Source organism: Vombatus ursinus, unplaced genomic scaffold (genome assembly GCF_900497805.2).
Source record: "Vombatus ursinus unplaced genomic scaffold, bare-nosed wombat genome assembly UNPS02014870.1, whole genome shotgun sequence".
NCBI classification, from domain to species: domain Eukaryota; kingdom Metazoa; phylum Chordata; class Mammalia; order Diprotodontia; family Vombatidae; genus Vombatus; species Vombatus ursinus.
The window spans coordinates 7,786,219-7,812,594 of NW_020954648.1; the positions used below are offsets into that span (position 1 = coordinate 7,786,219).

General features: G+C 38.1%; 1 protein-coding gene across 1 annotated transcript in view; it reads right to left on the reverse strand.

Moving 5' to 3' along the window:
• DGKI (diacylglycerol kinase iota) overlaps window positions 1-26,376 on the reverse strand; it is a 543,147-nt gene that overhangs the window by 292,665 nt on the left and 224,106 nt on the right. The window contains exons 7-10 of the mRNA XM_027842255.1: window positions 15,715-15,786; window positions 11,456-11,572; window positions 5,045-5,119; window positions 4,575-4,673 (exon numbers count right to left, since the gene is read on the reverse strand). Coding sequence (XP_027698056.1) covers window positions 4,575-4,673; window positions 5,045-5,119; window positions 11,456-11,572; window positions 15,715-15,786 — 363 coding nt within the window. The remainder of the gene's footprint in view (window positions 1-4,574; window positions 4,674-5,044; window positions 5,120-11,455; window positions 11,573-15,714; window positions 15,787-26,376) is intronic.

Sequence of the window (26,376 nt, forward strand, 5' to 3'; positions counted from 1 at the left end):
TTGAACTCAGGTCCTCCTGGCTCCAGGGCCAGAGCTCTATTCACTGCACCACCTAGCTGCCCCCTATAGAATAATTATGAAGAAAATGCTGTGAAAACTCTCCAGTCCTATAAAGTAAATTTGAACAATAATAATAATGATAATGATGATGAACATTCACAAATATCCTTTAACTTGAAAAAGTCTTTATTTGACTCCATTGTCCTTTTTAACTGCCCTCCTTAGAATCCCAGAAATGCAACTGGCTAATGTGGAAATGTTTAATAGCATTGTATACATAGCCTATATCAGATTGCATGCCATCTTGGGGAGGGAGAGGGGAAGGAAGGGGAAAATTTTAGAATTCAAAATCTTATAAAAGTGAATGTTGAAAACTAAAAATAAATAAATAATATTTAAAAATAAATAAATAAAGGGGCAGGGGTGGGTGGGAGGTGGGTGGAGAATCCCAGAAGTTTAGAACTGGAAATGTATTTTTTTTTTCCCTTCCTTTCAGGGCCAAACTTTTTTAAACAAATCACTGATTCCAACTATGCTAAGTTCTGGCTTTGCTAAGAAGGGCCCAGAGGCTCAAGTGGTTGATTGATTATCTGATTCTCTTCTTGCTTCTCCAACTGCTTGTTCTCTGCCCTTTTGCTTGTTCTTCTTCCTCCTTTTCTTGCTTCTAAACAAAGACATTCTCCAAGGTTCAGTCCTTTCCCTTTGTACTTCTTGCTATTCTCATCCTGAGATCTCATGGTTTTAACTCCCCCATCTATACTAACGAAGTCATGTGGGAAAATAAATTTATATTTCTGCTAAAAAAAAAAAACCCACCTTATTGTGTGTGTGTGTGTGTTCTACTGTAATGTTTTAATGTCTTATTTGCTGTGGAAAGGGAAGTGCTCCTTTCGAAAGTGTTTTGTCAGTTACCTCACAGGCTAGGCTATAAAAAGTTTTGGAGGTGCTTGCCTCTATAGTGTTTAATGAGTAAACTTAAGAATTGTTTTTAAATTTAGATCTATCACAGCTACAGCTTCAAAGTTCAAAGAACTAATAAGTGCTTAATAAATGTTTGCTGAATTACTTCGGAAGGGGAAAAGGAGAAGTTCTTCTAAATCTCTTACAACGCCGAGCAGTGTTGGTTTTGTAGCCGGCATTTAACATATACTTATTGATTAATGTTATGGTTTAGTATATGAATTACACCATGTTGACTGGCCTTGACACCTCCTCATACAAATCAGGATAATGGACAATATGGCATGAATTGAAAAAAAAAATGGGCCTCAAGAGGTCACGGTCATGAGTTGAGTTGAATTCCAGTTACTTTTACTCTGTTCCACGATCACCAACTGCCCACCTCACACCAGCCAAGCTACCAGTTTAATTGGTCATAAGATGAGCCAGACAAGGGATCTGAGATGATCGTACATATTTATCCTCATTCCTGGGGAAAATATCCCAAGTATATGTTTTGTTTTTTGTGCATCAGGAAGATAGTCATCATTTAAAAGACAAATTTAAAAACCAGAATTTGCCAATATAGATGAGAGATTGCCATTTTAATTCTCTGAGAAATCATTTTAAAAGAGGGGAAATTAAAATGGAATAAAGTATAACACTGAATGGACTGACAAAAGGCTATCCTAGTAGTTACTCATTATTGCCATTAGTAACATTAATCTTACATAACCTTCAACACAGATTCATCCTCAATTTCCTCATCCCCTTTCCCACTGGAATCTTTAGTTCTGACTTTGGGCTCTGAAAGAAGAGCTTTTGTCTCATCTCACCCAGAATCAGGATTCTGTATCACTTCCCAGTCCTTTCCAAACCATGCTGCCTCTTGCTTAACCCCTACCCAACTTCTAGCTCCCTCTTATGTGTTGTTTTCTTCCATTAAAATATAAGATATAAGATAAAATATAAGATTATCAGAGGCAATAACTGTCTTGTTTTCTTGTATTGTAGTAAATGCCTTACTATTTATTCATTCTTAGCTTGTTACATCAAAGGACTTGCTTTCTTGCTTTCTGGTTTTTGTATTCTCAATGCACTGGACCTGGCACGTAGCAAGCAATTAATACATGCTTTATCACTTGTTCATTCTTGGGGTATTAAAGCAAGCTTAACTGGCTTGCTTTTTTGACTAATTTTCCTGCTTCTATCTGGGGACTGAAGTCTCTCAAATTCCATTGTTACAAGTTGAGCCAGGAAGACCTTTTAAATACTAGGATTGAAAAACGTACACCCAAATTAACAGGAAGATTATTCCAACATCCCCAACTACATGGAAATATATCATTCAAGTAGAAAAAAGACCACTAAAGGCTCTTCATAAAAAGTATGGGATACTAGAAGGAGAATTTGGGCCCTGTACTTACACTAGGAGCCTCGATGCCTGGGTTCTGGCCTGGGCTCTGTCACTCAATGGCCAGGACATCTAGGATAAGTTACAATTTCTTTCCTCATCTTGAAATGGGGACAACACCTGTTTTAACATTACTGCAATGTTAATTTAACATTAACATTAACACTACTCACATTACTGCAAGAATCAAATGAAATTTATAGGAACATATTATTATTCTGATTTTATAAGTGAAAACTCTGAACCTCAGAGAGGTCACATAACACAAGGACATATAATTTGTAAGAATTAGAGCTGAGATTTGAACCTAGATTTTCTGTTATTAAGTAGAATGTTCCTTCCACTGTGCAACAGCACATCTGAGTAATTCACCAGTTATTAACAGTTAACAGTATTTTGTAATGGTATTTTATGTGGGGATGGTGCTAGACCTCTGATTTCATTGGTGTAGGCTATTTCCAATGAGGTAACATCCTCTTACCAATGCAGATAGGAACCATCTCTGAAATTCAGTCTTGAAGTTAGCTAAGGCATTGAGAAGCTAGGTGACCACCTCAGGGACATACAGTTAGTACGTGTTAAAGGAAAAGTTTAAAGAAGCCAGGTCTTCCTGACTCTAAGGCCAATTCTCTACTATACCACGCTGTCTCTACATGCTATACTATACTTTATCATTACAGGCAAATGAGGGAACCTAGTTTCAAATCCTGGCTCAGACACTTCCTGGTTATGTGACCTCTGGTATGTTAATTCACCTTGATGAAGCTTAATTTCCTCATTTACAAAATCAGGATAATAATACTGCCCTGTCTATCCCACAGAGCTATTATGAGATTCAATGAGATAATGGTTGTAAAAGTATTTTATAACAACAAAGTACAATAAAAATGGATAGGGAAATGTGGGGTGCACACACTGTTCCCTTTTTTGAGGGCAAGATGAAGGAAATGGGGAAATTTGGGTCAGGTAACAAGAAGAACCTCATAACAATAAGGGTTATAAAAGTTTGAAAGAAATTAACCAAAAATTAAGGAACTGCCTTTCTTAGGTTCTAGGGTCATATATTTGGAGCTAGAAGATCCATTATAGGTCATCTCATCCAGGACCCTATTTTACAGATGAGGAAAACAAGGCCTGAGCAGCAAAGTGATTTGTCACATATGTACTAAGCAGGACAGTGTGACTTGGACCCATGTCTTCTGTTTTCTAAAACCAGGGCACTTTCTACTCTATCATAGCTGTGTCTTGAAGATTTATCAGGAAAAGGCAATTATAAATTGTGGAATGGTTTAGATATAATCTTTCCTGAAAGAAAGTTGTTATTTAGTCACTGCAGTCATATCTGACTCTTCATGACCCCACTTAGGGTTTTCTTGGTAAAGATACTGGAATGGTTTGCCATTTCCTTCTCCAGCTCATTAGGAGAAAACTGAGGCAAACAAGATTATGCGACTTGCCCAGCGTCACAAAGCTAGTAAGTGTCTGAGGCAGGATTTGAACTCAGGAAGATGAGTCTTCCTGACTCCAGGCCTGGCACTCTCTATCCACCATGCCATACAGCTGCCCCTAGAAATAGTATTAGCTTTCATCTTTGTATCCCCAGCGCCATGCACATAGTAGGCTATTAAAGAATTTTTGTTGAATTGAAATAAATTTAATTCCAAGGCTCAGTAGCAAGCAAGAGAATAGACTAAAGTTGTTTCTCAATCCAAAAATAATGAAGAATCAATAAAATATCTAAATTTTTCACTATGGACTACACTACCACCCTCCGCAGCCTCAGCACAAAGACTGAGTATTTCAGGAAAGCAGGGACCAGGAGCTATAAAGAAGGGGCTAGGATCTAAAAGGAGGACACACGGGAAAGATGAGGAGCATTATTATGGGGTTTTGTTATTATTGTTGTTATTGTTTGTTTTTAAAATCTGTCTTGAGAAGCACAGACTTTAGGTAGTAAAAGTTTTATAGACCAACAAAATATACCATAAACATAACCCCTAGAGAATGACTTTTTTTTTTAATATTTTTGGGACTGGTTTGTTTTAACTAGCTAAAGGTCTCTGTGATTCTATTCCTTACCAGAATAATAACCTAATTCAGTCACTTGTGGATTTTCCCCCGATGCTCTAAGGTCTCATGGTGCTTTTTGGGTTGAAGGGGAGAGTTTTGCTTTTGAAAACTCATTGAAGTTTCTGAACTAGGTTCAGGAAGATGATCTCACCTGGTTGCCTCCACTCTTGGGATTCACAAATATGAGCAGTGGTTTCATGAGTGGAGAGGAGATGGGTTTTATCACAAATGGCCGGCCTTTATTTTCTGGCTGAAATAACAAAGCACCAGTAATTAAGGCTATAAAACCTGAAAAGTTATGTCTTAACTTAAAATGGCATACACACAAGGTCAAAGAAAATTAAAGCAAGGAATCTCTATCTCTCTGTCTCCCTCTCTGTCTCTCTCTCTGTGTGTCTCTCTCTGTCTCTCTCTGTCTCTCTTTCTCTCTCTCTTCACCCACCACCCTCTCTGATTAAACAAGCTCATCAATGACAGGGCATTTTGGATTTAAAGTCATTGGAGAAATGACAGAGAAATGGATTATCATCTCTGCCTGAATCCTCAAACAGGCTCTCTCCCAGGTCCTCAGACTGACCCGATTATCATCTGCCCCTTCCAACATTTCATAACCCCACTTACTTCAGCTCCTCTTTTGCTCGCTTTCCTTTTAAAGCTTGTCCTCTTCTTCTTCCGATTTGAAGCTTTTAATGAATTCTGTAGAAAAAAAAAAGACATCGCTGGCCTCAGAGGTGGGCTCCAAGCAGATGTTCCCCCATGCATATTCCTGTGGAGGACGGTAAGCAGCACATGCTTTTCAACTGCATGCTACTCATGCTTTGACATTTCCAAGCCACTGTTCATGGATAAGCCACAGACAGAAACCAGTAGAGTGCTTTGGAGTCAAAGACTTCCCCTGCCACACTGAAAGGCAGGGAAATGGAAACCCCAGATGCTCTCATGGACTCACATGACAACACATGTTATACCTGCCAACCCTCCCAGTACAGGTGGGAGACTCCCATATTCTCTGTGGGGCTCCAGTCTCCCGCCCAACCAAAGTCGTCTCCTGGTATGGAGACCTCCTGTGTGAAAAACGTAAAAAAAAAAACATGATAAAAGGTGACATTTTTCATGTTTTTTTTTTCTAAGACCTGCTTTAGTGGTTGTGATAAAGTCACTCAGTCAGAGGATCCTGGAGCCATGGTGGAGATTTCTGCCCCAATACGGAGGAAAGGCTTCTCTCTCTCTCTTTTTTTTTTTTTGACAGAATAGAACCAACCAACCTAGCATCTATAATGGTTTCCTTTTCAATGGCTAAGAGACTCACCTTGAGTTAACAGGCTCAGAGATTTAGAGCTAGAAGGCTCCTTACGAGGTCATCTAGTCCTATCCCCTCATTTTACAGATGAAGAAACTGAGGCCCTGTGAGATTAAGTAACTCACCCAAGGTCACACAAGCAGAGTCAGCTATTTATTCCAGGAGGACAAGAAGCACTGGGTGTGATTCCTATGCCTCCAGAACTGTTGGTTTGAAGCCTATTTAATTCTTCTGAATTTTTGGCTTTTCCATAGCAACTAGCCTACAGGTTCCCTAAGCCTCTTGAAATGTATTTTCACAGAGCCCATCTGGTTTGATTGTTTAAAAATCTATTTGCTTTCTCTCTGTCTTTTCCTAAGGATCACTTAGACTGACATTCTGTGATCACTTCAACTAAGATTTCTTCTACTCTTAAATTTTCATGCAAGTAATAGAATGGAATTTTAGCAAGCTTTGAGAACATTTTTCAAAATATAATTAAGCCTCAATAATTCAGACTAATCCAAACTGAATTAGTGGAACATCTATCACTGAAAAAACTTAAGTCCCTCGAAGTCAGGGACCAAATTATGTATCTCTTTTGTACTCTCACAAGGCCTTGCATAACTCATATTTTTATTTCCATCTGAGTGCCAAGTTCAACAAATTAAATTTAAAGTCTGAATGACAGACTCTTTTAAAACATGGTAGAGTTAATACTTTTAAATTTATACAATCACATGACCCAAGTTAAAGAAGTCTTGCTAAATAGGTTCTGCCTTATTGATTAAATAAGAAAAACTTGAAAATAGCATCTCAGTTCACATGTATGCAAATGGAACTCCTAAAGTGTTTAATCTTATATTCTTACTTACAATATTCATGTTTTTAAAAAATCTTTTTTTTTCCCAAAGAGAGGGCAAAGATAAATCACCTTTCTTCTGAATGATCCCAAATTTCAAATTATTAGTTCTGAATTAATGAAGTTTTAATGGACTTGGCTTTCTATTCCAGAAAAATAAGGTCCTGGTTTATCTAAATATTCCTGAGTCATAAAATTCTAGTTCTAAAAAAACTCTTGCTAGGTCCTCAAATGTTCTAAAATTCTCTATTCTCAGCAGACTAACAGAAAGTGAAAGAGTGGCAGAGTTTCCTCTGACAATATTGGCCCAACAGTATTTGGGTATGTGTGCCCTCTGATGCTCCCCCTTTATGCATCCTGGACTGTGTCTTCTTGGGGAGCTAGATCCCCCATCTGTCTCCTCTACTTCTTCACTACTGCAGAGCCCCAAGTTGTGTGTACCTATCACTAGGGCTCTCTGCAGTGAACCTTCTGGCTCATTTCTATTTCTCCTATATGTTTTAAAAATGGCTCGCCATATTTTGTCCTCTTTCTGTTCTGTTTAAAACCCATGTGAAGAGGTTTAGCCCACTTAAAAGTCCTGTCAGCAAAGGGACCCAAGTTGGGAGTATGCTAAATCTATGAGGCTAACAAAAACAGTCCCCACCAACTGAAGCATGAAAAGCCATGTACCAAAGACAAGTAGGACACACAGTAGTTACTGAGAGGCAGCTTAGCAAAAGGAAAGACCATTGGACTTGGAATTAGGAAAGATGCAGATTCAAATCCTGGCTTTGACGCTTAGAAGTTTTGTAAGCTTATGTAAGTCACTTAGCATCTAAGTCAAACATCTAAGTCAAAGTTTCTTCATCTGTAAAATGGGGATAATAATACTTGCAATACTTACCTCACAAGGCTGTTGCAGGAAGTGCTTTGAAAACCTTTAAGTGCAATGTAAGTGTGAATTATTATTGTTATTTCCTAACTACAGAAAGAATCATCACTAGCAGGGAAACTCTCACGTAATAACCATCTTCCTTCTTCCAGGTATCAACTGATTCAGAGTGACCATAAGAAAAAGCAGGATATTAAAAAAAAAAAAAGAAAAAGCAGGATATACAAAAAGTGCTGAGGGAGACACTGTAGGAAAAACACATCTCACTGGGTGCTACAGAATCCAGGCCCAGAAAAGAGTCCTGGCTAAAAGATTGGGGCAAACAGACAAAGAAGGCTTCGTGTATGTAAGGAAAGTGAGCAATATGGGAGTTAAACTTCATCCTCTCCTAATGAAAACTCATAGAAGTATGTTTTGTTTTGAATTCAGGAGAGATAAAAAAAACAAAAAACAATGATCCCTTGTAGGGCCAATTGCACAAAGGCAAATACCAAGTATTGATTCCTGGCGGACAACTGGATGCTTTGACATGAATTCTGAAAGGGTTTTCATCAACCCTCAAAAAAGTCAAATGACGGTAAGAAAATGGTTCATAAAGTAATTCAAAGGTGCCTAGGCTTTTTCATTCTTCAAATTTTGTTCACAAGTCTTTTTTTTTATTTTTCCACATATCTTATATTATTCCATATTGATATTTTAATAGTTTTCTTTAAAAGAATTTTATCTCTACCACTTACCTGAAGAGAATTTTATCACTTGGCCCATATTCTATAACAATTGCTGTTAGATGAGGGCTATTTGAATTTCAAGTTGTCAGGAACTAATAACCATTCTCAAGAGGGCATACTTTAATAATTTGACCCTATTACGTGACAAAAAGGTCACACACTCTTCATTTGCTTGTAATATTCTGCTCATTTCCACTCCTCTTCCTCCTCATCAAGAAACTGAGGGAAAGTACAATTTTTCCTCATCCTTCACTGTTTTTCCACACTAAATATAATAGACTGAGTACCTCTCCAAAGCACTAATTGCATTTTAGCCAACTCTCTTTATATGGGTAATATCATCCTTTCCACAGTGGGGCCTATCTAGCACTCATATCTTAGACCTGGCAAAGGCCATAGAGATGCTCTGACAACACTTTTTGGAACTCTGGGCAAGTGCTAGGAGGGCTTGTTGTATCATCTTTCAACTTTGCACTTTAACACATTCCCTGACAGCAGGTATATCTATCTACCCATCCATCCATCTATCTATCCATTTATCTATCCACCTATCTATCCATCCATCCATCCATCCATCCATCCATCCAACCATCCATCTATCTATCTACCTATCCATCCATCCATCCATCTATCTATCTATCTGCTATCATAACAGTATATCCAGCAGAGCAACACAACACTATAAGCTTGAGTCTTAGGATCAAACAATTAAGAAACTCTTGACAAATGTCATGCTTGTGTTTTTATATGCTTAGGACAAAGAAAGACAGCATGCCTTAATGATTGGAGAGTTGTCTCGGGAGTCAAGAAGGCCTAAGTTCCAGTGTTCCCTCTGACAAACCCTAGCTGTGTGACCTGCGTGTATCACTAAATACTCACTTCTCAAAGCAAATCTTTAAGACTATAAATTGCAAGTGCCAACCTGCACTGATAGAGGGAGTTTCCTCCCTTGGGAGTTCCCATACCAATTCAATAACAGGTCCAGCTATAAGTTAAATGACTAAATCTTGTTTAAATCTTTGTTAATGAATACTGATTCTCTTACTGTTATCATTGTTTTCTGTTAGGGAATAAATGACAAAATTATTTCATCCAAGGTACATTTCTGATTGCATCACTCCTTCCCTCAAGAACTTTCAGGGGCTTCCTTTTGCTTCTAGGATAAAATACCAATTCTTCAGATTGGCATAGTCAACCTTTCCAGGTTTATTTTGCATTATTTTCCTTCAGATGCTTTGTGTTCCAGTCGAATTGGTCTACTTTCTGTTCCCCACACAGGTTGTTGTCCATGCCAGGAATCCGTTTCCTATCAGCCTTCACGTCTTATATCCCTCTCTTCATACAAGGCTCAGTTCAGGTACTACTTTGTGCTGGAAGCTTATGAATCTCCTAGTTTTTACTGTTCCCTAGATCGGGAGCTTTTTGATAGATGCTGTTTTGCATTTTGTCTTTGTATCCCCAGATGCTTATACATAGTACGCACTTTATAAACATTTGTTGACTAATTGATGATCAAGCGAAGGAAGGTGAGAAAGAATGGTCAAATAGGTAAAAGGAATACCAATAACAATGTGATGAAAAGCCAGGACTGAGAGGCTAGGCAGGATATCAACAGTGTCAAATAATGCAGAGAGGTCAAGAAGGATAAGGACTGAGAAATGGTCATGGGATCTGACAGTTAATAAAGCTCTGGCAAGAGACACCACATAGACACCATAGAGCACAGGGGCGACCCAGCAGTTAGTTGTCTCTAGATCCTGCTATATGACCAGCCCACCTTCTTTTGCAGCCAAGCATCTATTGGATGACAACCTTCAGTCTGTTCTACCTGAGTAATTCTTAATTAGCAATACACTCTGGCCTTTTCCTATCTACCATATTCCTCCCTAATGACCTTTGGATCATCTGAAATTTGTTCTTACATTTTGCTCATAGATATTACCTGCCATCAGGAAATACATTTCTTAAAATATATAATCCAGCAACACTTAACTATCGTATACTGGCATCCTAGAAGAAGTTTAGAGGATGCACAACCTCTTTTGCTCAAACACAATCAGTTGGCTGCCTGATCTTTGAGAACATGAAGCTAGCTGCATAGGACAGGACACTGAAGAAGAAAGAGTCCACCCAACTGCCATGTCTGTTCAAAGGCACACTACACAAAGCTAGCCAACATAGGCAGGCATGCTTAATAGGGGGCTCAAAACAGCAGTGCTCTGAGATAACAACTCTGCACAGCACTGATGGTGCAGTGGATAGAGTGCTGGGTCTGGAGTTAGGAAGCTTCATCTTAGTGAGTTCAAATCTGGTCTCAAACACTGGGCAAGTCACTTAACCCTGTTAGGTTTCCTCATTTGTAAAATGAGCTGAAGAAGAAAACCGCAAATCTCACCAGTACTTTTGCCAAGAAAACCTCAAATGGAGTCACAAACAGTCAGACACAACTGAAACAGCTGAACAACAACACAGCATTGAAAGCTACTATCCAACCCTGCCTGGATTCCCATTTGCTTCACGTAAAACTAACCACAATAAAATGTCCTTTTCCCACTAAAGTCTATTGCAGAGTTGAAGTCTCCACATTACACCTAACAGGGCTGTGATGGAGAAAGTTTTTCTTTCACAGCTATGAAATAGGTTTAGAAGCTTTCCCACAACATTCCATTCCTTATGACCCAAAATGCAATGGAAATAACGGCACAATAAGGAGATTGCTTTGGCAATAATCAAGTCTATTTGACCATCCATAGAATTTTGCTCTGAGTAGGCTTTATATACTAAGAAGCAGCAAACCCAAATCCTTCCCTCCACATAGGGAAGGAAACTCAGAAGTAGAGACCACCTTAACTATGCAGTGGGATCTCAACAGCATACCCTTATTCCTACTCCTTAACAGCCAAGAGTTGTGAACAATGGATATTGTATAATTGCACCAGCACTCACAAGTGCTGACTTACCTGTACCCATCACTTTCTCTCAGTGAGACCCAGGACTAAATCCCACCCACCTAGAGAAGCACAGCCAGTAGGTAAACAGGAAGGAGATTCCCCTAATTGGGATTCTTGATTTTATTAGAATGGTGATTGTTTTCCATGACAGAGTCCTACACAGCATCATGATGAGAGAGTGAAATATGGCCATGGCAGCCAAGCATGGGGGCATGTGGATATATAAGCATGGGGCATCTGAACTCAGAGGCTAGTTGAGAAAAGCAGCAAAAAGCAGCAGTTACTATGTTCTGAGTTTGCCAGGAAGCATAAGTATCTAACAGTGATTAGGCAGTTACCTGAGGTTTCTTCACCTTAATGATCCAGGTAGGTGGGACAATGACAGCAGCATGAGCCCCAAGGGAGCATGGTTCCTCAATGTGGTGCATCATGAAGCAGGTAACCTTGTTGTGAAACTGGGGAGAGAAAACAGAGTTGCAAATGATATGGGAACAGATGGAGAGGGGCAACCCAGAGCAAAAAGACCAGGCCATATTTGGGTGTGGCTACTCTAAGCAGATCTCTGCCGAAGCATGGGTTCTTAACCTCAGAGTCATGGACCCAGCAGGTTCATGGACAGATTTGGGGGCTGGGGTGGGGGGGTCTGTAAACTTTTAAAAAACATCTTTTGATAACTGTATTCCAATATATTGGTTTCCTTGATAATCCTATGCATGAGGCAGCTAAGTGGTGCAGTTGATAGGTTAGTCAGGAAGTTGTCCTTCAGTTGTGTCTGACTCTTTTGGGGGTTTTTCTTGGCAAAGATACTGGAGTGGTTTGCCATTTCCTTTTCCAGTTCATTTTACAGATGAGGAAACTGAGGCAAACAGGGTGAAGTGATTTGCCCAGGGTCACAAAACTAGGAAGTGTCTGCAACCAGGAAGATATCAGTAGTCAGAAGACTGGAGTTCAAATGTGACCTGAGCCACTAACTAGTTGTAACTTTTGTCTGCTTCAGTTTCCTCATCTCTTAATGGTGAGAATAACAGCCTCTATGTCCCAGGATTGTTGTGAGGATCAAACAAGATCATATTTATAAAGCACTTTGCAAATCTTAAAGCATTATATAAGGGCTAGCTCTTATTGTTATTTTATGCATTTAAAAACATTATTCTGAGAAGGGTTTCATAGGCTTCACCAGACTGCTAAAGGGGTTCATGACATAAAAAAGTTGAAGAACTCCTGGATTAGGGGCACTAGGGAACTTAAGGGATTCATTTAGAAGTCAGAGTCATAGGACTGAAGTGATCTAGTCACATTGAAATTTGTGCTATATCAATCAGAGAAATTTAATTAAGCTATCCAGCACTGGCTGACAGGCTATTGGTCCTCGATATTATAGTAAAGGTCCATCATGGGGGAGTGAGCTGATTAAATTATAAGATTTAGAGCTTAAAGCTACCTTAGAGATCCATCATAATTATAGAATTTTAGATTTAGGGGTATGAGAGACCTTAGTAGTCTCATAGTTCAGTCTTCCTTGTACGGGTGCGGAAGTCAAGCCCCAGAGAAGTAAAGTGATTTGCTCAGTTATGCAGGCATCAGAAAAGAGAGCTTGGATCCAAAGCCAAGTCCTCTAGAAGCTCTAGAAGCCAGTTCTCATTCTACTATACCACAGGGGTCAAACTCACTGCCCATAAGTGCCAGCCTAAACCAAATCAAAATGGAATTGGGAAATATTTAACAAAATAGATAAAAAACACAATGGAACATAGATAATGTTAATTTGTGATTTTCTAAGTCAATGTGCAATGTATAATTCATATCAAATCGCTTGCTTTCTGAAGGAGAAGGGAAGGGAGAAAGGGAGGGAGAAAATTTGGCACTCAAAATTTTAAAACATGAGTATTAAAAATGTTTTTACTTGTAATTGGAAAAAATTCAAATAAATAAACTAAAATTAAAATTATTCAAATAAATTAAGTTAAATTAAATTAAAATAAGTCAACATGCAGCCCATAGGGATCTGTTTCTATTTGAGTTTGACACCACTGTTCTACAGCACACTCTTAGGATGACCTTTAAGGCATCTTCCAACTCTAATATTTTATGATTTTGGCCACTAGGAGATAGAATGAATAGAGAGTGCTAGACAGATTCAAAAAGAAGTTCAAGGGCTTCCTAGATGTATAATCTTGGACAAGTCATTTAATCTATTAAGTTTCCTTATCTGTAAAATGGATACAATAAAAGTATCAACCTAGATTGTTGTGAAGGTCAAATTCGGTAACACATAAAGCACTTTACAAAACTTAAAGTACTTTATATTTAAATGCTAGGTGGAAGCAGCAGCAGTAACAGTATCCATATCAATAGAAGCAGCAGCAGCAGCCGCAGCAGCAGTAGTAGTAGTGGTAGTAGTAGTAGTAGTAGTAGTAGTAGTAGTAGTAGTAGTAGTAGCAGTAATAGTATACTCCAAGAGTCTATCCAATAGTGAATTTACCTTTCAGCTAATTTAGCTATGGTTATTCATTTGCTTAAAATTAGTTCCTCATTTTGGGGCTGGGAAAGGTATGAAAGGCAATAGAGAACAAGCTAGAAGCAGAGCAATTGAATTCTTTTCCAGACATGTAAATCTCATCCAAGCAGCCCCCTGAATTCTAGGGTTTGGAAGAGTACAAAATGACTAACATTCCCTTCCTTGTAGAGTTATTCCTTTACCAGGAAAGAGAATAAGGACAGTTTTGCTGCCTTCTTTTTGCTGGAAGGCAATAAACTTGAACTTTTAGTGTGGGAACAGTGATATTCTACAAACACAGTAGTTGGCATTTCTAAATGGAAGGAAGGAAGCCTGTTTTGAATGATTATAACAATAGACTAGAAGAAGGAGATCTGCTGTCTATGTTCAGTGCTGCCACTGATTCATTGAATGGGCTTCCAGGCAACTTACCCAATCTGCTTCTCCTTGTGTATCCTCATAAAATGGAGGTGATCCTGTGTAGCCCAATTTGGAGTTTATACAGGTGAACTTCACTTTACACTGTTATTTTACACTTGCATACAATCAGAGATTTAGAGTTAGAAGGTACCTACGAGGTCATGTATGGTGGCCCAATTTAATTCTATTTACTAGTTGTTTCGCATTATAATGGTAGAGGAGATTGCCCTGGACCTAGAACCAGGAAGCTGTTATTCAGTGGATTCAGTTGTGTAGGTTCTTCATGATCCCATTTAGGGTTTTCTTGGCAAAGATACCCATTTCCTTCTCCAGCTCATTTTACAAATAAGGAAATTGGGGCAAACAGGGTTAAATGACTTCCCAGGGCCACATAGTTAGAAAGGGTCTGAGGCCAAATTTGAACTAAGGTCTTCTGACTCCACGGCCAGTGCTCTATCCACAACACCACCTAGTTACCCAGAATCAGAAAGACATAGGTTCAAATCCCATCCTATGTACTTACTAGCTATGTGACTCTGAGCAAGTCACTTAAACTCTTTTTTTATTCTGTTTTCCCAGCTGTAAAATTAAGTGTTGGTTTCAATAGCCTCTAAGGTCTATTCCAGCTATGATCCTATATGATCATTTTATAGAGACTTTGTCTCGGCCACAGTTTCCTCATATGTAAAATGACTAGATGACCTCTAAGGTCCCTTCCAACTCTAAACTGTTGATGTTGAAAAATGACAATGATTTTCATTTCTGATTGATCTTTAATGAATGGTGGCTGTTTAACATTTAACATGTAATTCTGTCTTTTAGTTGTTTAAGCAACTGGTTAGGTCAGTTGGTCAGATCCTGTTGATACTAATAACAGACTCTGGAGTTAATCCTCATTAGTAATTATCACAATCAGCATCAGGATTCAGGTGCTTAATGTTGTTGGAATGAATAATACATAAGTAGAAGGGGAAAAAAGCTTTCCCACCACATCAAATAGTACCTAAAGACAAAGGACATAAAACCACTAGGGGAGAGAGAACAATATTATATGTGACATATTTTTCTTGGTATAACATGGGAGACTTGATCACAAGCTATGTATTTGCTTACAGGTCAGTTAAGAAGAAAACAGGAGGGGGCAGCTAGGTGGCACAGTGGATAGAGCTCCAGCCTTGGAGTCAGGAGGACGTGAGTTCAAATCTGGCCTCAGACACATGACACTTACTAGCTGTGTGACTTTGGGAAAGTCACTTAACCCCGACTGCCTCACCAAAAAGGCAAAAAGGCAAAAAAGAAGAAGAAGAAGAAGAAGAAGAAAACAGGAAGGGTTAAATGAAGAATTAGCCATTGGAAGGAGCTGGTGCTCACCCTTACTGGATTAGGACTGAGACATGAGGGCAGCATGGGACAATGAAAAGAACACAGAAAGACCTGAAATCAAAGGACCTAAATTCAAATCCTACCAGTGTGACCTTGGGTATGTCACCTAATCCCTCTGGGCCTCAGTTTCCTCATCTGTAATATAAGGAGATTGGACTAGATGCCCTTTTAGGTCCCTTGTAGCTGTACATCTACATTGATCTTAAAGTGAACTATGAAATAAGCCTACCAAGTAAGTGCTATCATGCCCCCTACCCCCCTCTCCCTACACACACACCTTGAATCCCTGACACTTACCGCCTGCTTACACCAGGAACAGCTGATGGCCACAATCTCTTTACTGTGAAAGGAGAATTTCTGCTGGAACCCCTAGGAAGTCAGAAGAAAAAGGAGATTTCTATAAATGTCCCTTTTTTTGCCTTTGTATAATTCATTCATTCAGTAAGCATTTATCAATCACTAATTGTATGCTAGTTGATGAGAATACAAAGACATAAATAACACAGTCCCTGTCCTCTGAGAACTTATATTCTTTGTGTACACAGAAAAATCAAAACAAATTATATGCAATTTATATGCAAAATAAGTGGGGGATGGGAAGGAGCACAAGACAGCTAGGTGGTGTACTTTATAAGAGTGCTGGGCCTGGAGTCAGGAAGACTGAGTTCAAATCTAGCTTCAGATACTTACTAGCTGGGTGACCATGGGCAAGTATCTTACCTTCTGTTTGCCTCTGTTTCCTCTCAACAGCGTGATGGCAATAATAATAGCACCTACCTCACAGAGCTGCTGTGAAAATCAAGCACTTAACACAATGCCTAGTACATAACAGGAGCTACATAAATAGTTATGCCCTTCTCCCTTCCCCTTAAAATGAGTGGGAAGGATCAGGAATGGCCTCATGCAGGAGTTAGTACTTGAGTTAGGCCCTGACATGTCACTATGTGTCTAAGCCAACATAGACTAAGGATCATGTACCTTACCGAATACTGCATTATCCACTTGCACCTCTTTCAGGGATTTTTTTCAATAGTATGTGTCTCCACTGAACAGAATAGTAGAAGGGTAGCTGATAACCAAATCACTTATATCACTAACTGCTCTTCAAATCCCTGTCACTACAATATATTTTTCAACTAAATCAGGTTCCATGTTGTTGATTTTAGAGAATTTTATCATGCATATGAAGATTGGCATTGGGGTCATGGAGTTTTTAATCAGTCACATAATAATGGTTTTCCATATAACCTCAGTAATATCTTGAGTCCCAGAGACAGAAAAACCAAATAGTATGAGAGGCGATTCCTGGAAGGTCATCTTTGAAGAATGTAGGAGTATGGTAGTCAGTTCGAATGCTTTTCTTAGCTCCCTCTGATGTTTGTACTCTAAATGATCCCTTTTCAATTATTTATTTTGCATCTGCAAGCAACAGATGACCTTGCTGAGAGAGTTACAGGCTCCTTAAGTAAAAAATATTCCTCTGGAGAGGATGGAGGAAGTGATTGGCTTCTTTGGCTTCCTCTGCCAAACATACACCAGAGGGAGAAACGATGAAGGAAAAGGTTTCTTTCCTGCCTAACTCTTCCTCTCCTCAGCCTTTTGCCCTGACTGACTAAGAAAACAAAAGATGAAACCAAATTAGGGCTTTGCAAGGTGGTTGGAAGGAAACAATGGGTCCAAGAGGTATGGGCCAGAACCACTAGACGAGTGACTTCCTGATGTGAGAAATGATTTCAAGGCCTGTAGTCCAAGCATGAAAAAATGACAGATGACATAATGGACCTTTTCAGACTTTGTGTTCATTTACCTCTCGTCAACATCTGACTCTATTGACAACATCCTCCTTCTTTGGATTCTCTCATACTATGACTCTTAAGTTGATGCATTATCTTGGTTCTTCTCCGACTTCTATAATTTCATATCTTCCCTCCCATTTCTCTCTACCCCTCACCCCCCATTATTCTCCCTTGGAGATTTACTCCACTCCCACATCTTCAGCTGTAACTTTCATACAGATTACTACTAAATTCACATTTCTAGACCTCGCTCCAAATGCCTGTTTGGTATTTCCACTCATATGTCCCACCATCATAATAAACTCATTATATGATAAAAATACTCATCATCTTTCCATCAAAACTGACTTTGCCCCTTCATTCTCCTATTTTCATCAATACATCATTTCCTTTGGCTTCTAGGCTTAAAATCTTTAGGCTTAAATGCCTTCCTACTCTTGATTTCCAATATCCAATCAGTCATGATAATCTGTCTCTACTCCATCACTTCTCCATCTTTCACTGTTCCCATCCTAGTTCAGGCTACCATTACTTCCCACTTCATTAGTTGCAATAATTTCCCATTCCTCCAGCCTCCAGTCTCTCTTCTCTTCCCCTAATCCATTTTACCATAACTATGTCAGTTTAAGTAACTTTCATCATGCCACTCCCCTACTTAAGAACATTTAATGAATCCCCTTTGACTACAGATAAAGCCCAAACTCCACAAGCCTGGTTTTCCAGGCTTTCTGTAACCTGGCTCCAAGTTTCCTTCCCATCTTTTACCCCCTCTATTCTCCTGCATAAGTCCTCTGCTGCAGCCAGACTGATCTCTCATTCTTAACATATTTTATACATTCCTTCCTCTCGTGCCTTTAGGGAAACTAAGGTTTCCCCATTTCCACCACTCCAGGCCCTACTCATGATTCACTCTTCACCTGCTGAATCCAAGCTATCCCTTAAGATCCAGCTCAAGTCTCACCTATTCTGCAAAGTTTTACATAATCATCATTGCCAGCTGTGTTCTCTCCTTCCTCTGAAATAAGCACATATTGCCTGCACTTATCACTTACTTTTCAGTGTTAGTTATATTTATGTTTTACTTCTCAATTAGATTTTAAGCTCTTTGAGTGCTCTTTTCTTACCCTTCCTGCAACCCTACAAGGAGAAACCCTAGTATTCGGGACACGGTATGTGAAATGACAACTGGAAAGAGTAGTGACAAAGGAATATTTAGAGGAAGAAGAAACCACCCAATAAAAAAGTTTCTGGCCCCAGATTTTTAAAGATAAGAACAGCAATAGGATGACCCTGGAGCTGGAGAAGCAACAAGGACTATAGGCAATATTAGGAGGAAGAAACCTGGACCTTGGCCTCCATTGCTGTTGTGAGTTTTATTTTAACCTAATAGAAAGAAGATAGATTCTCTAGAAACCCCAAATGCAATTTCCCTTTGAGAGGAACCTTAACCACAGGGTGATATTATAAGTCTGGAGGACCTAGGGGTAGGTCAGAGTTACCAGAGGATAAGAGATGCCACTCAGTATTAATTTTAAGTTCATTTTCCTTCCAAAAAAAGCTTCAAGGGAAGGAGGCTTTTAAAAAGAGGATAGTTGTTGGCCATTATGGGTTCAGGTGCAATTCTTCTTTGTTTTTCTTTTTTTGTGTGTCGTGAAATAAAGGCAGTCCTGTAGTCTGAAATGCATAGTTATCCCGAGTATCTGTATTGGGACATGAGGCCAGTTTATGTTTTCTTCAGACACCTAGACATGAACCAAATTCTGATATTCTTAGAAAAACTCAATGTGGGAGCACAAGCCAAGGAGTGACTTATGGGAAGTCCCACCCCATCCAAGACTACCCCTGTTCTGCATAGATGCAGAGCCTGGTATTTGGGACCACAGGTTATACAATCGAGATATTTGTTGCCCAATATAGAAAGTACGGTGAATATCACCACTTACTGATCTTGTTACAAATTCTGGCTCTTAAATCCACAGTCCTTAGTCATATTACCTGAAAATTTATCTAATTTCCTTCAAGAAGGTAGATTGATAGGGCAGATCCAAGATGGCGGAGTAGAGAAAGCACTCAGCTACCCTCTCCCAACATTGTCCTTCCAATATCTTTAAAATAATGCCTCAAATTGAATTCTGGAGTGACAGAGCTAACAAAAAGGTCAGAGCGAGACATTTTTCCAGCCCAAGACAACTTAGGAGGTTGGAAAGAGAAATCTATGTCATGAGCTTGGAGGTTGGCCCAGAGTTTACCTGAATGAAACACAAATGGTAGGACTAGGTGGTGGCAACAGAAACAGCAGCAGCTTCAGGAGCTCTCAAGCCAGAAATGATAAGGGGACTTAGCAAGTAGTGAGAAAGAGACTACAGGGGAACTCATATCAGCACTGGACACAGGATCAGATGCTTTTCGGTAAATTCATTCCTTATATCCACTTCTGGATCATAGTTCCAGGGTGGAAAGGAGCATTTTCAGTCAAAAGGGTGTGGGAGCCCTGAGGAGCATCATCTCTTTCGGTCACAAGGGATCAGGAACCCTAAAGAACAGTAACCCTTCCAGTACCAAAGCACCAAATCAAAACCAAAAGCTTAAGAGAGCACCTCCCCCATATTAGGAACAGAGCCCAACTTTAACATAAAGTTCAAAATCAATAAATAGCAAGGGATAAAATGAGCAAACAACCAAAAAAAAAAAAAAGAACCTGACCACAAAAAGCTATTATAGTGGCAGGAAAAATCAAGATGAACCCAGAAGACAATGACGTAAAACAAAGACTCAAAGAAAAAAATGTGAAATGGAAACAAGTTCAACAAGAATTCCTAGAAGAACTAAAAAAATTATATTTAAAATTAAATAAGTGGTAAAGGAAAAAATAGGTAAAGAAATGAGAGCAAAGGAAGAAAATTATAAAAAGAAAATTAACAGCTTGATAAAAGAGGGACAAAAATGTTGAAGAAAATAACACCTTAAAAAAAAAAACAGAATTGGCCATGTGGGGGAGAAAAGATACAAAAATCAGCTGGAGAAAATAACTCTTTAAAAAGCAGAATTATCCAAATGGAAAAAGAGGTACAAAACCTCACTGAAGAAACTAATTCTTTAAAAATGCTCTAAATCATTATTGATTAAAGAAATGCAAAATAAAAACCACCCCACACCTATCAGATTGGCTAATATGGGAGAAAAGGAGAATGAAAAAATGTTGGAGGGAATGAGGGAAAATTGAAACACTGGAGTTGTGAACTGATTCAACCATTCTATAGAGCAGTTTGGAACCATACCCAAAGGGCTATAAAACCACACATACCTTCTGACCCAGGAATATCACTACTAAGTCCATAACCAAAAGAGATAAAAAAAAATAAAAAACAGGAAAAAGAACTTCTATACACTAAAATATTTACAGCAGTTCTTTTAGTGTTAGCAAAGAATTAGACATTAAAGGGATGCCCATCAATTAGGTAATGGCTGACCAAGTCATGGTATATGATTGTGATGGAATATTATTGTGCTATTACAAGAAATAATGAGCAGGATGCTCTCAGAAAAACCTGCAAAGACTTACATGAAGTGATGCAAAGTGAAGTGAGTAGAACCAGGAAAACAGTGTGCACAGTAACAGCAATATTGTACTATGATCAGCTGTGAATGACTTAGCTATTCTCAGCAATTGCACTGCTGAGATAGTTCTGAAGGACTTATGAGGAAAAAATGCTATCCATCTCCAGAGTATAAATAACAGATGGAGTATAAATGCAGATCAAAGGACACTTTTTTTAAAACTTTATTTTTCTTGTTTTTTTAATGACTGATATGGAAATATGTTTTGCATGACTACACACGTATACCCTATATCAAATTGGTTGCCTTCTCAATGAGGGGGGAGAAAAGGGAGAGAGAGAATTTGGAACTCATTTTTTTAAAATGAATGTTAAAAATTGTTTTTATATGTAATTGGGGAAAAATAAAATATTAAATAACTTTTTAAAAAATAAAATAATTCCTTAAAAATTAGAATTGGGCAAGTAGAAAATGATGACTCCATGAGATTATCAAGGAAAACTGCCCTAATATCCTACAACCAGTGGGTAAAATAGAAATTAAAACAATCCACCAATCACCTACTGAAAAAGATCCAGAATGAAAACTCCCAGCAACATCATAGCTAAATTCCAGAGCTCCCAGGTCAAACAGAAAATACTTAAAGTAGCCAGAAATCAACCATTAAAATATTATGGAGCCACAGTCAGGATCACATAAGATTTAGCAGCTTCCACATTAAAGGAGGAGAGGGCTTGGAATATGATATTTCACAAGGTAAAAGAGTTGGGATTATAATAAAAATTAACCTACCCAGCAAAAGTGAATGTAATTCTTCAAGGGAAAATGGGTATTTAATGAAATAGAGGGTTTTCAAGCATTCTTGATGAAAAAGACCAGAACTGAGCAGAAAATTTGACTTTCAAATACAAGACTCAAGAGAAGCATAAAAAAATAAACATGAAAGAGAAATTGTATGGGATGCAATAAGACTGAACTGTATAACTTTCTATATGGCAAATTGATATATATAACTTCTAATGGTAGTTACAAGAATTCTACATAGAAAGAGGACTCAAGAATAAGTTGATTATGTTGGGATGATATAAAAAAATTGATAAGTGAGAAAGAGGAATGTCTGGGAGAAGAAAAAAGGGAGAGGAAGAATGGGGAAAATTATCTCACATAGAAGAGGTACACAAAAAAAGAGCTTTTACAGTGGAGGGGCAAATGGGAAGAGCAACACTTGAACCTCACATCCAAATTGGTTCAAAGAAGGAAGAAACACACACACACACACAATTGGTAATAGAAATCCATCTTGCCCTATGAGGAAGTAGGAGGTGACTGCACTCTTTGCAGATGATATGATGGTATACTTAATAGAACCCTAGAGCATCAACTAAAAAACTAGTAGAAAAAATGCAAAACTTTAGCAAAGTTGCAGGATATAAAATCAACTCACACAAAACTTCAACATTTCTTTAACCTACCAATAAAATCCAGCAGGAAAAGATAGAAAGAGAAATTCCACTTAAAAAAACTGCAAATAGCATAAAATAATTGGGAGTCTACATGCCAAGACAAACCTAGGGACTATATGAACACAATTACAGAACACTTTTTAGAGTGTTCAAACAGGAATAGATCTAAGCACCTGGAGAAATATTAATTGCTCATGGGTAGACCAAGCCAATATAATAAAAATGACAATTCTACTTAAGTTCATTCACTTATTTAATACTATACAAATCAAACTACCAAATAATTATTTTATAGAGCTAGAAAAAATAACAAAATTCATCTGGAAGAACAAAAGGTCAAAAATATCAAGGGAATCAATGAGAAAAATACGAAAGAAGGCAGCCTAGCAGTACCAGATTTCAAAGTATATTGCAAAATGGTAATCATCAAAACAGTCTGGTACTGGCTAAGAAACAGAGTGATGGATTGGTAGAATTGATTAGGTGCATAATACACACTAGCAAATGACCACAGTAATCTAGTGTTTGATAGACCCAAAGAACCAAGTTTTATGGGTAAGAACTCACCAAATGACAAAAATTGCTGGAAAAATGGGAAAGCAGTTTGGCAGAAACAAGGCATAGACCAACATCTCACACCATAAGCCAAGATAAGGTCAAAATGGATAAAGTGACTTATAAGTCAATTAGGGTAACATAGGAAAATGTACCTTTTAGATCTGTAGATGAGGGAATGGTTTATGACCAAATAGGAAACAGAGAAGATCACAGGAAGTAAAATGGAAAATTTTGATTACATGAAATTAAAAGGATTTTCATAAGCAAAACTAATGCAGCCAAAATTAGAAAGAAAACAGGAAACTAGGGGATAAGGAGGGAAATTTTTATAGCAAGTTTTTCTGATAAACATCTCATTTGTCAAATATGTAGGGAAAGGAGCCAAATTTGTAAAAATAAGAGCCATTCCTCAGGTGATAAATGGGCAAAGTATATGAACAGGCAGTTTTCAGAAGAAAAAATCAAAGCTATAAATAGTCACATGAAAAAAAAATCTCTAAATCACTACTGATTAGGGAAATGCAAATTAAAATAATTCTGAGATACCACCTCACATCTATCAGACTGTCTAACATGGCAGAAAAGGAAAATGACAAATGCTAGAGGGGGTGTGGAAAAATTTAGACACTAATGCACTGTAAGTAGAGTTATGAACTAGTCCAACCATTCTAGAGAACAATTTGGAAGTATGTGCACAGGGCTATAAAACTGCACATACCAACAATACCACTATTAGGTCTGTAATGACTGAACAAGCTGTGGTGTATGATAATGATGAAACATTATTGTGCTGTAAGAAATGATGAGCAGGATGGTTTCAGGAAAATCTGGGAAGACTTGAACTGATGCAAAGTTAAGTGAGCAGAACCAGGGAGAACAATGTACACAATAACAGCAATATTATGAGCATTATCAACTGTGATAGACTTAGTTACTCTGATTAAGACAATGATACAAAACAATTCCAAAGGACCCATGATAAAAAATGCTATCCCTCCAGTGAGAGAACTGATGAACTCTGAATGCAGATCAAAGCATACTTTTTAAACTTTCTTTATTTTTCTCCTTCTTTGTCTGTGTTTTCTTTTGCAACACAGCAAATATGGAAATATGTTTTGCATGACTTCACATGTATGATCAATATCAAATTGCTTGCCTTCTCAAAGAGGGGGATAGAGGAAGAAGGGAGAATTTGGAACTCAAATTTTTAAAAAAAAGGAATGTTAAAATCTCTTTTACAAATAAATGGGGAATATTTAATGAAATAAATAAAAATACATATTTTTAAAAGATGGTAAATTAAGCCCAAATCCTGAGAAGATTGTGTGGCTCTGCTTTAAATTCTGAATTCAATCCAAGTTCAATAAGACAACAACTTATTAAGCACCTTCTGTGTATGAAGTATTTATACAAGGCGTTGAGAACACAAATACAAAAACAAAAGAGTTCATGCCCTGAAGGACTTCATATTCTATTTCATATTCTATTTTCATATTATATAAAAGAACACACAAGATAATTTGAGGGGGGAGAAGGGACTAACAATTAGAGGGATCAGAAAGACTTTTAAGTAAGAGGTCAAAACTAAATTGAGTCTTGAAGAAGTCTGACACTCAAAGAGGTAGAGGTAAGAGTGGATGCATTCTAGGCATAAGTGACAGCCTGTATGAAAACAAAGAGATGGAAAAAGGCAATTAATTTCAGGGGACAGAGAGTAGGCCAGTTTGAAGAATTTGTAAAGTAATTTCATAATATGAAATTAGTCTAGAGAGATAGGTGGGAGCCAGACTGTGGGAGGCTTTAAATACCCAGCTGGTGATGAGTTTACATTTAATCTTATAGATAATAAAGAAGCACTGAGTATTTTTAGCAGGAGAATGATACAGTCAGATCTATGTATTATAAATATTAATTTGATAGCTGTGGGAAAGAGAAGAATTGGAAAGGAGAGAACCTGGAATCAGGGAAATGGATATGAAATCTATTTGAAATAGTACAGATGAGGTGATAAAGAACTAAATTAGAGCAGTGGGCATGTAAATGGAGAGAGGGAGATTAATATGACAGATTTTATAGAGGTAGAATTAAAAAAAACTCTGGAACTAATTGGATAGGAACTAATTATGAAGGAAAAGGAAGCATCAAGGTTGACTCTTAGGTTATGCACCTTGGTGACTAGAAGGCTGGAAATGCTCTCTACATAAACAGGTAGGTGGTAAAGAAAGGTAAGTTTAGTGAAGGCTCAATCAATAAATATTTATTAAGTAGCTACTATGTGCTAGGCACTGTGCTAAGCAATGGGGACACAAAAACAAACCAAAGACGGTCCCTGCCCTCAAGGAGCTCCCAGTCTAATGGGGGAGAACACAAATATATACAAACAAGCTACATACTGAATAAACAGGAATTATTTAAAGAGGGAACCAGAATTAAGACGAGTTGAGAAAAGGTTCTTATAGAAGACAGGATTTTAGTTGGGACTTAAAGGAAGTCAGGGAAGGCAATTGGTGGAGTTGAGGGAGAATATTTCAGGTATGGGGGACAACCAGAGAAAACACTACAATCCAAGAGATGGAATGTCTTGTTTGTGGAACAACAAGAAGGATACTAAATTCCATTTTGTATATGTTGAATTTGAAATGGGACACCCAAGATGGAGTTACCCAGCAGACAGTTGGCAATACAACACCAGAGATACAACAGAGATCACCTTGGACATGGGAAAGAACCTTATAAGAAATCCATACATATTGGATTTAGATAATTAGTTTAGATAATGCTCCAGCAAAGGAAACTGAAAATGGTCAGAGAACCAGGAAAGGGCAATGTCACAGAAAGGAAGGGAGGAAAGAATGTCCAAAAGGATAGGGTATTTAACAGCATCAAAAGCTATGGAAGGATAAAGTAAGATAAGGCCTACAGAAAGAAAATCAGATTTGGCATTTAGATTATATATAACCCTGAAGAAAGCAGTTTCAGTCAAGTGGTACAAACAGTTGAAAAGTGAATAGAAGATGAGGAAATGGAGGCAGTGGGTATAGATGGCCCTTTAATGTAGATGAAAAGGAGAAGGATGGTAAGATTGCAGCTTAAGGGGATAACACCATTTACCACCTCACACCTATCAGATTAGCTAATGTGACAAAAAAGAAAAATGATAATAAATGTTAGAGAAGATGTGGGAAAATTGGTATACTACTACATTGCTGGTGGAGTTGTGAACTGATCCAACCATTTTGGAGAGCAATTTGGAACTATGCCCATCAGGCTATAAAACTGCATACTCTTTGATTCAGCAATACCACTGCTAGGAGTATATCCCAAAGATATCCAAGAAAGGACCTTGTGGTGGCAAAGAACTAGAAATTGAAGGGATGCCATCAATTCCAGAATGGCTGAACACGTTGTGGTACACAAATGTAATAGAATACTATTGTGCTATAAGAAATGATGAGCAACCTGATTTCAAAAAAAGACATGGAAAGACTTACGTGAACTGATGTTGAGTGATACGAACATAACCAGGAGAACATCGTATACAATAACAGCAACACTTTGCAATGACCAAATTTGATAGACTCAGC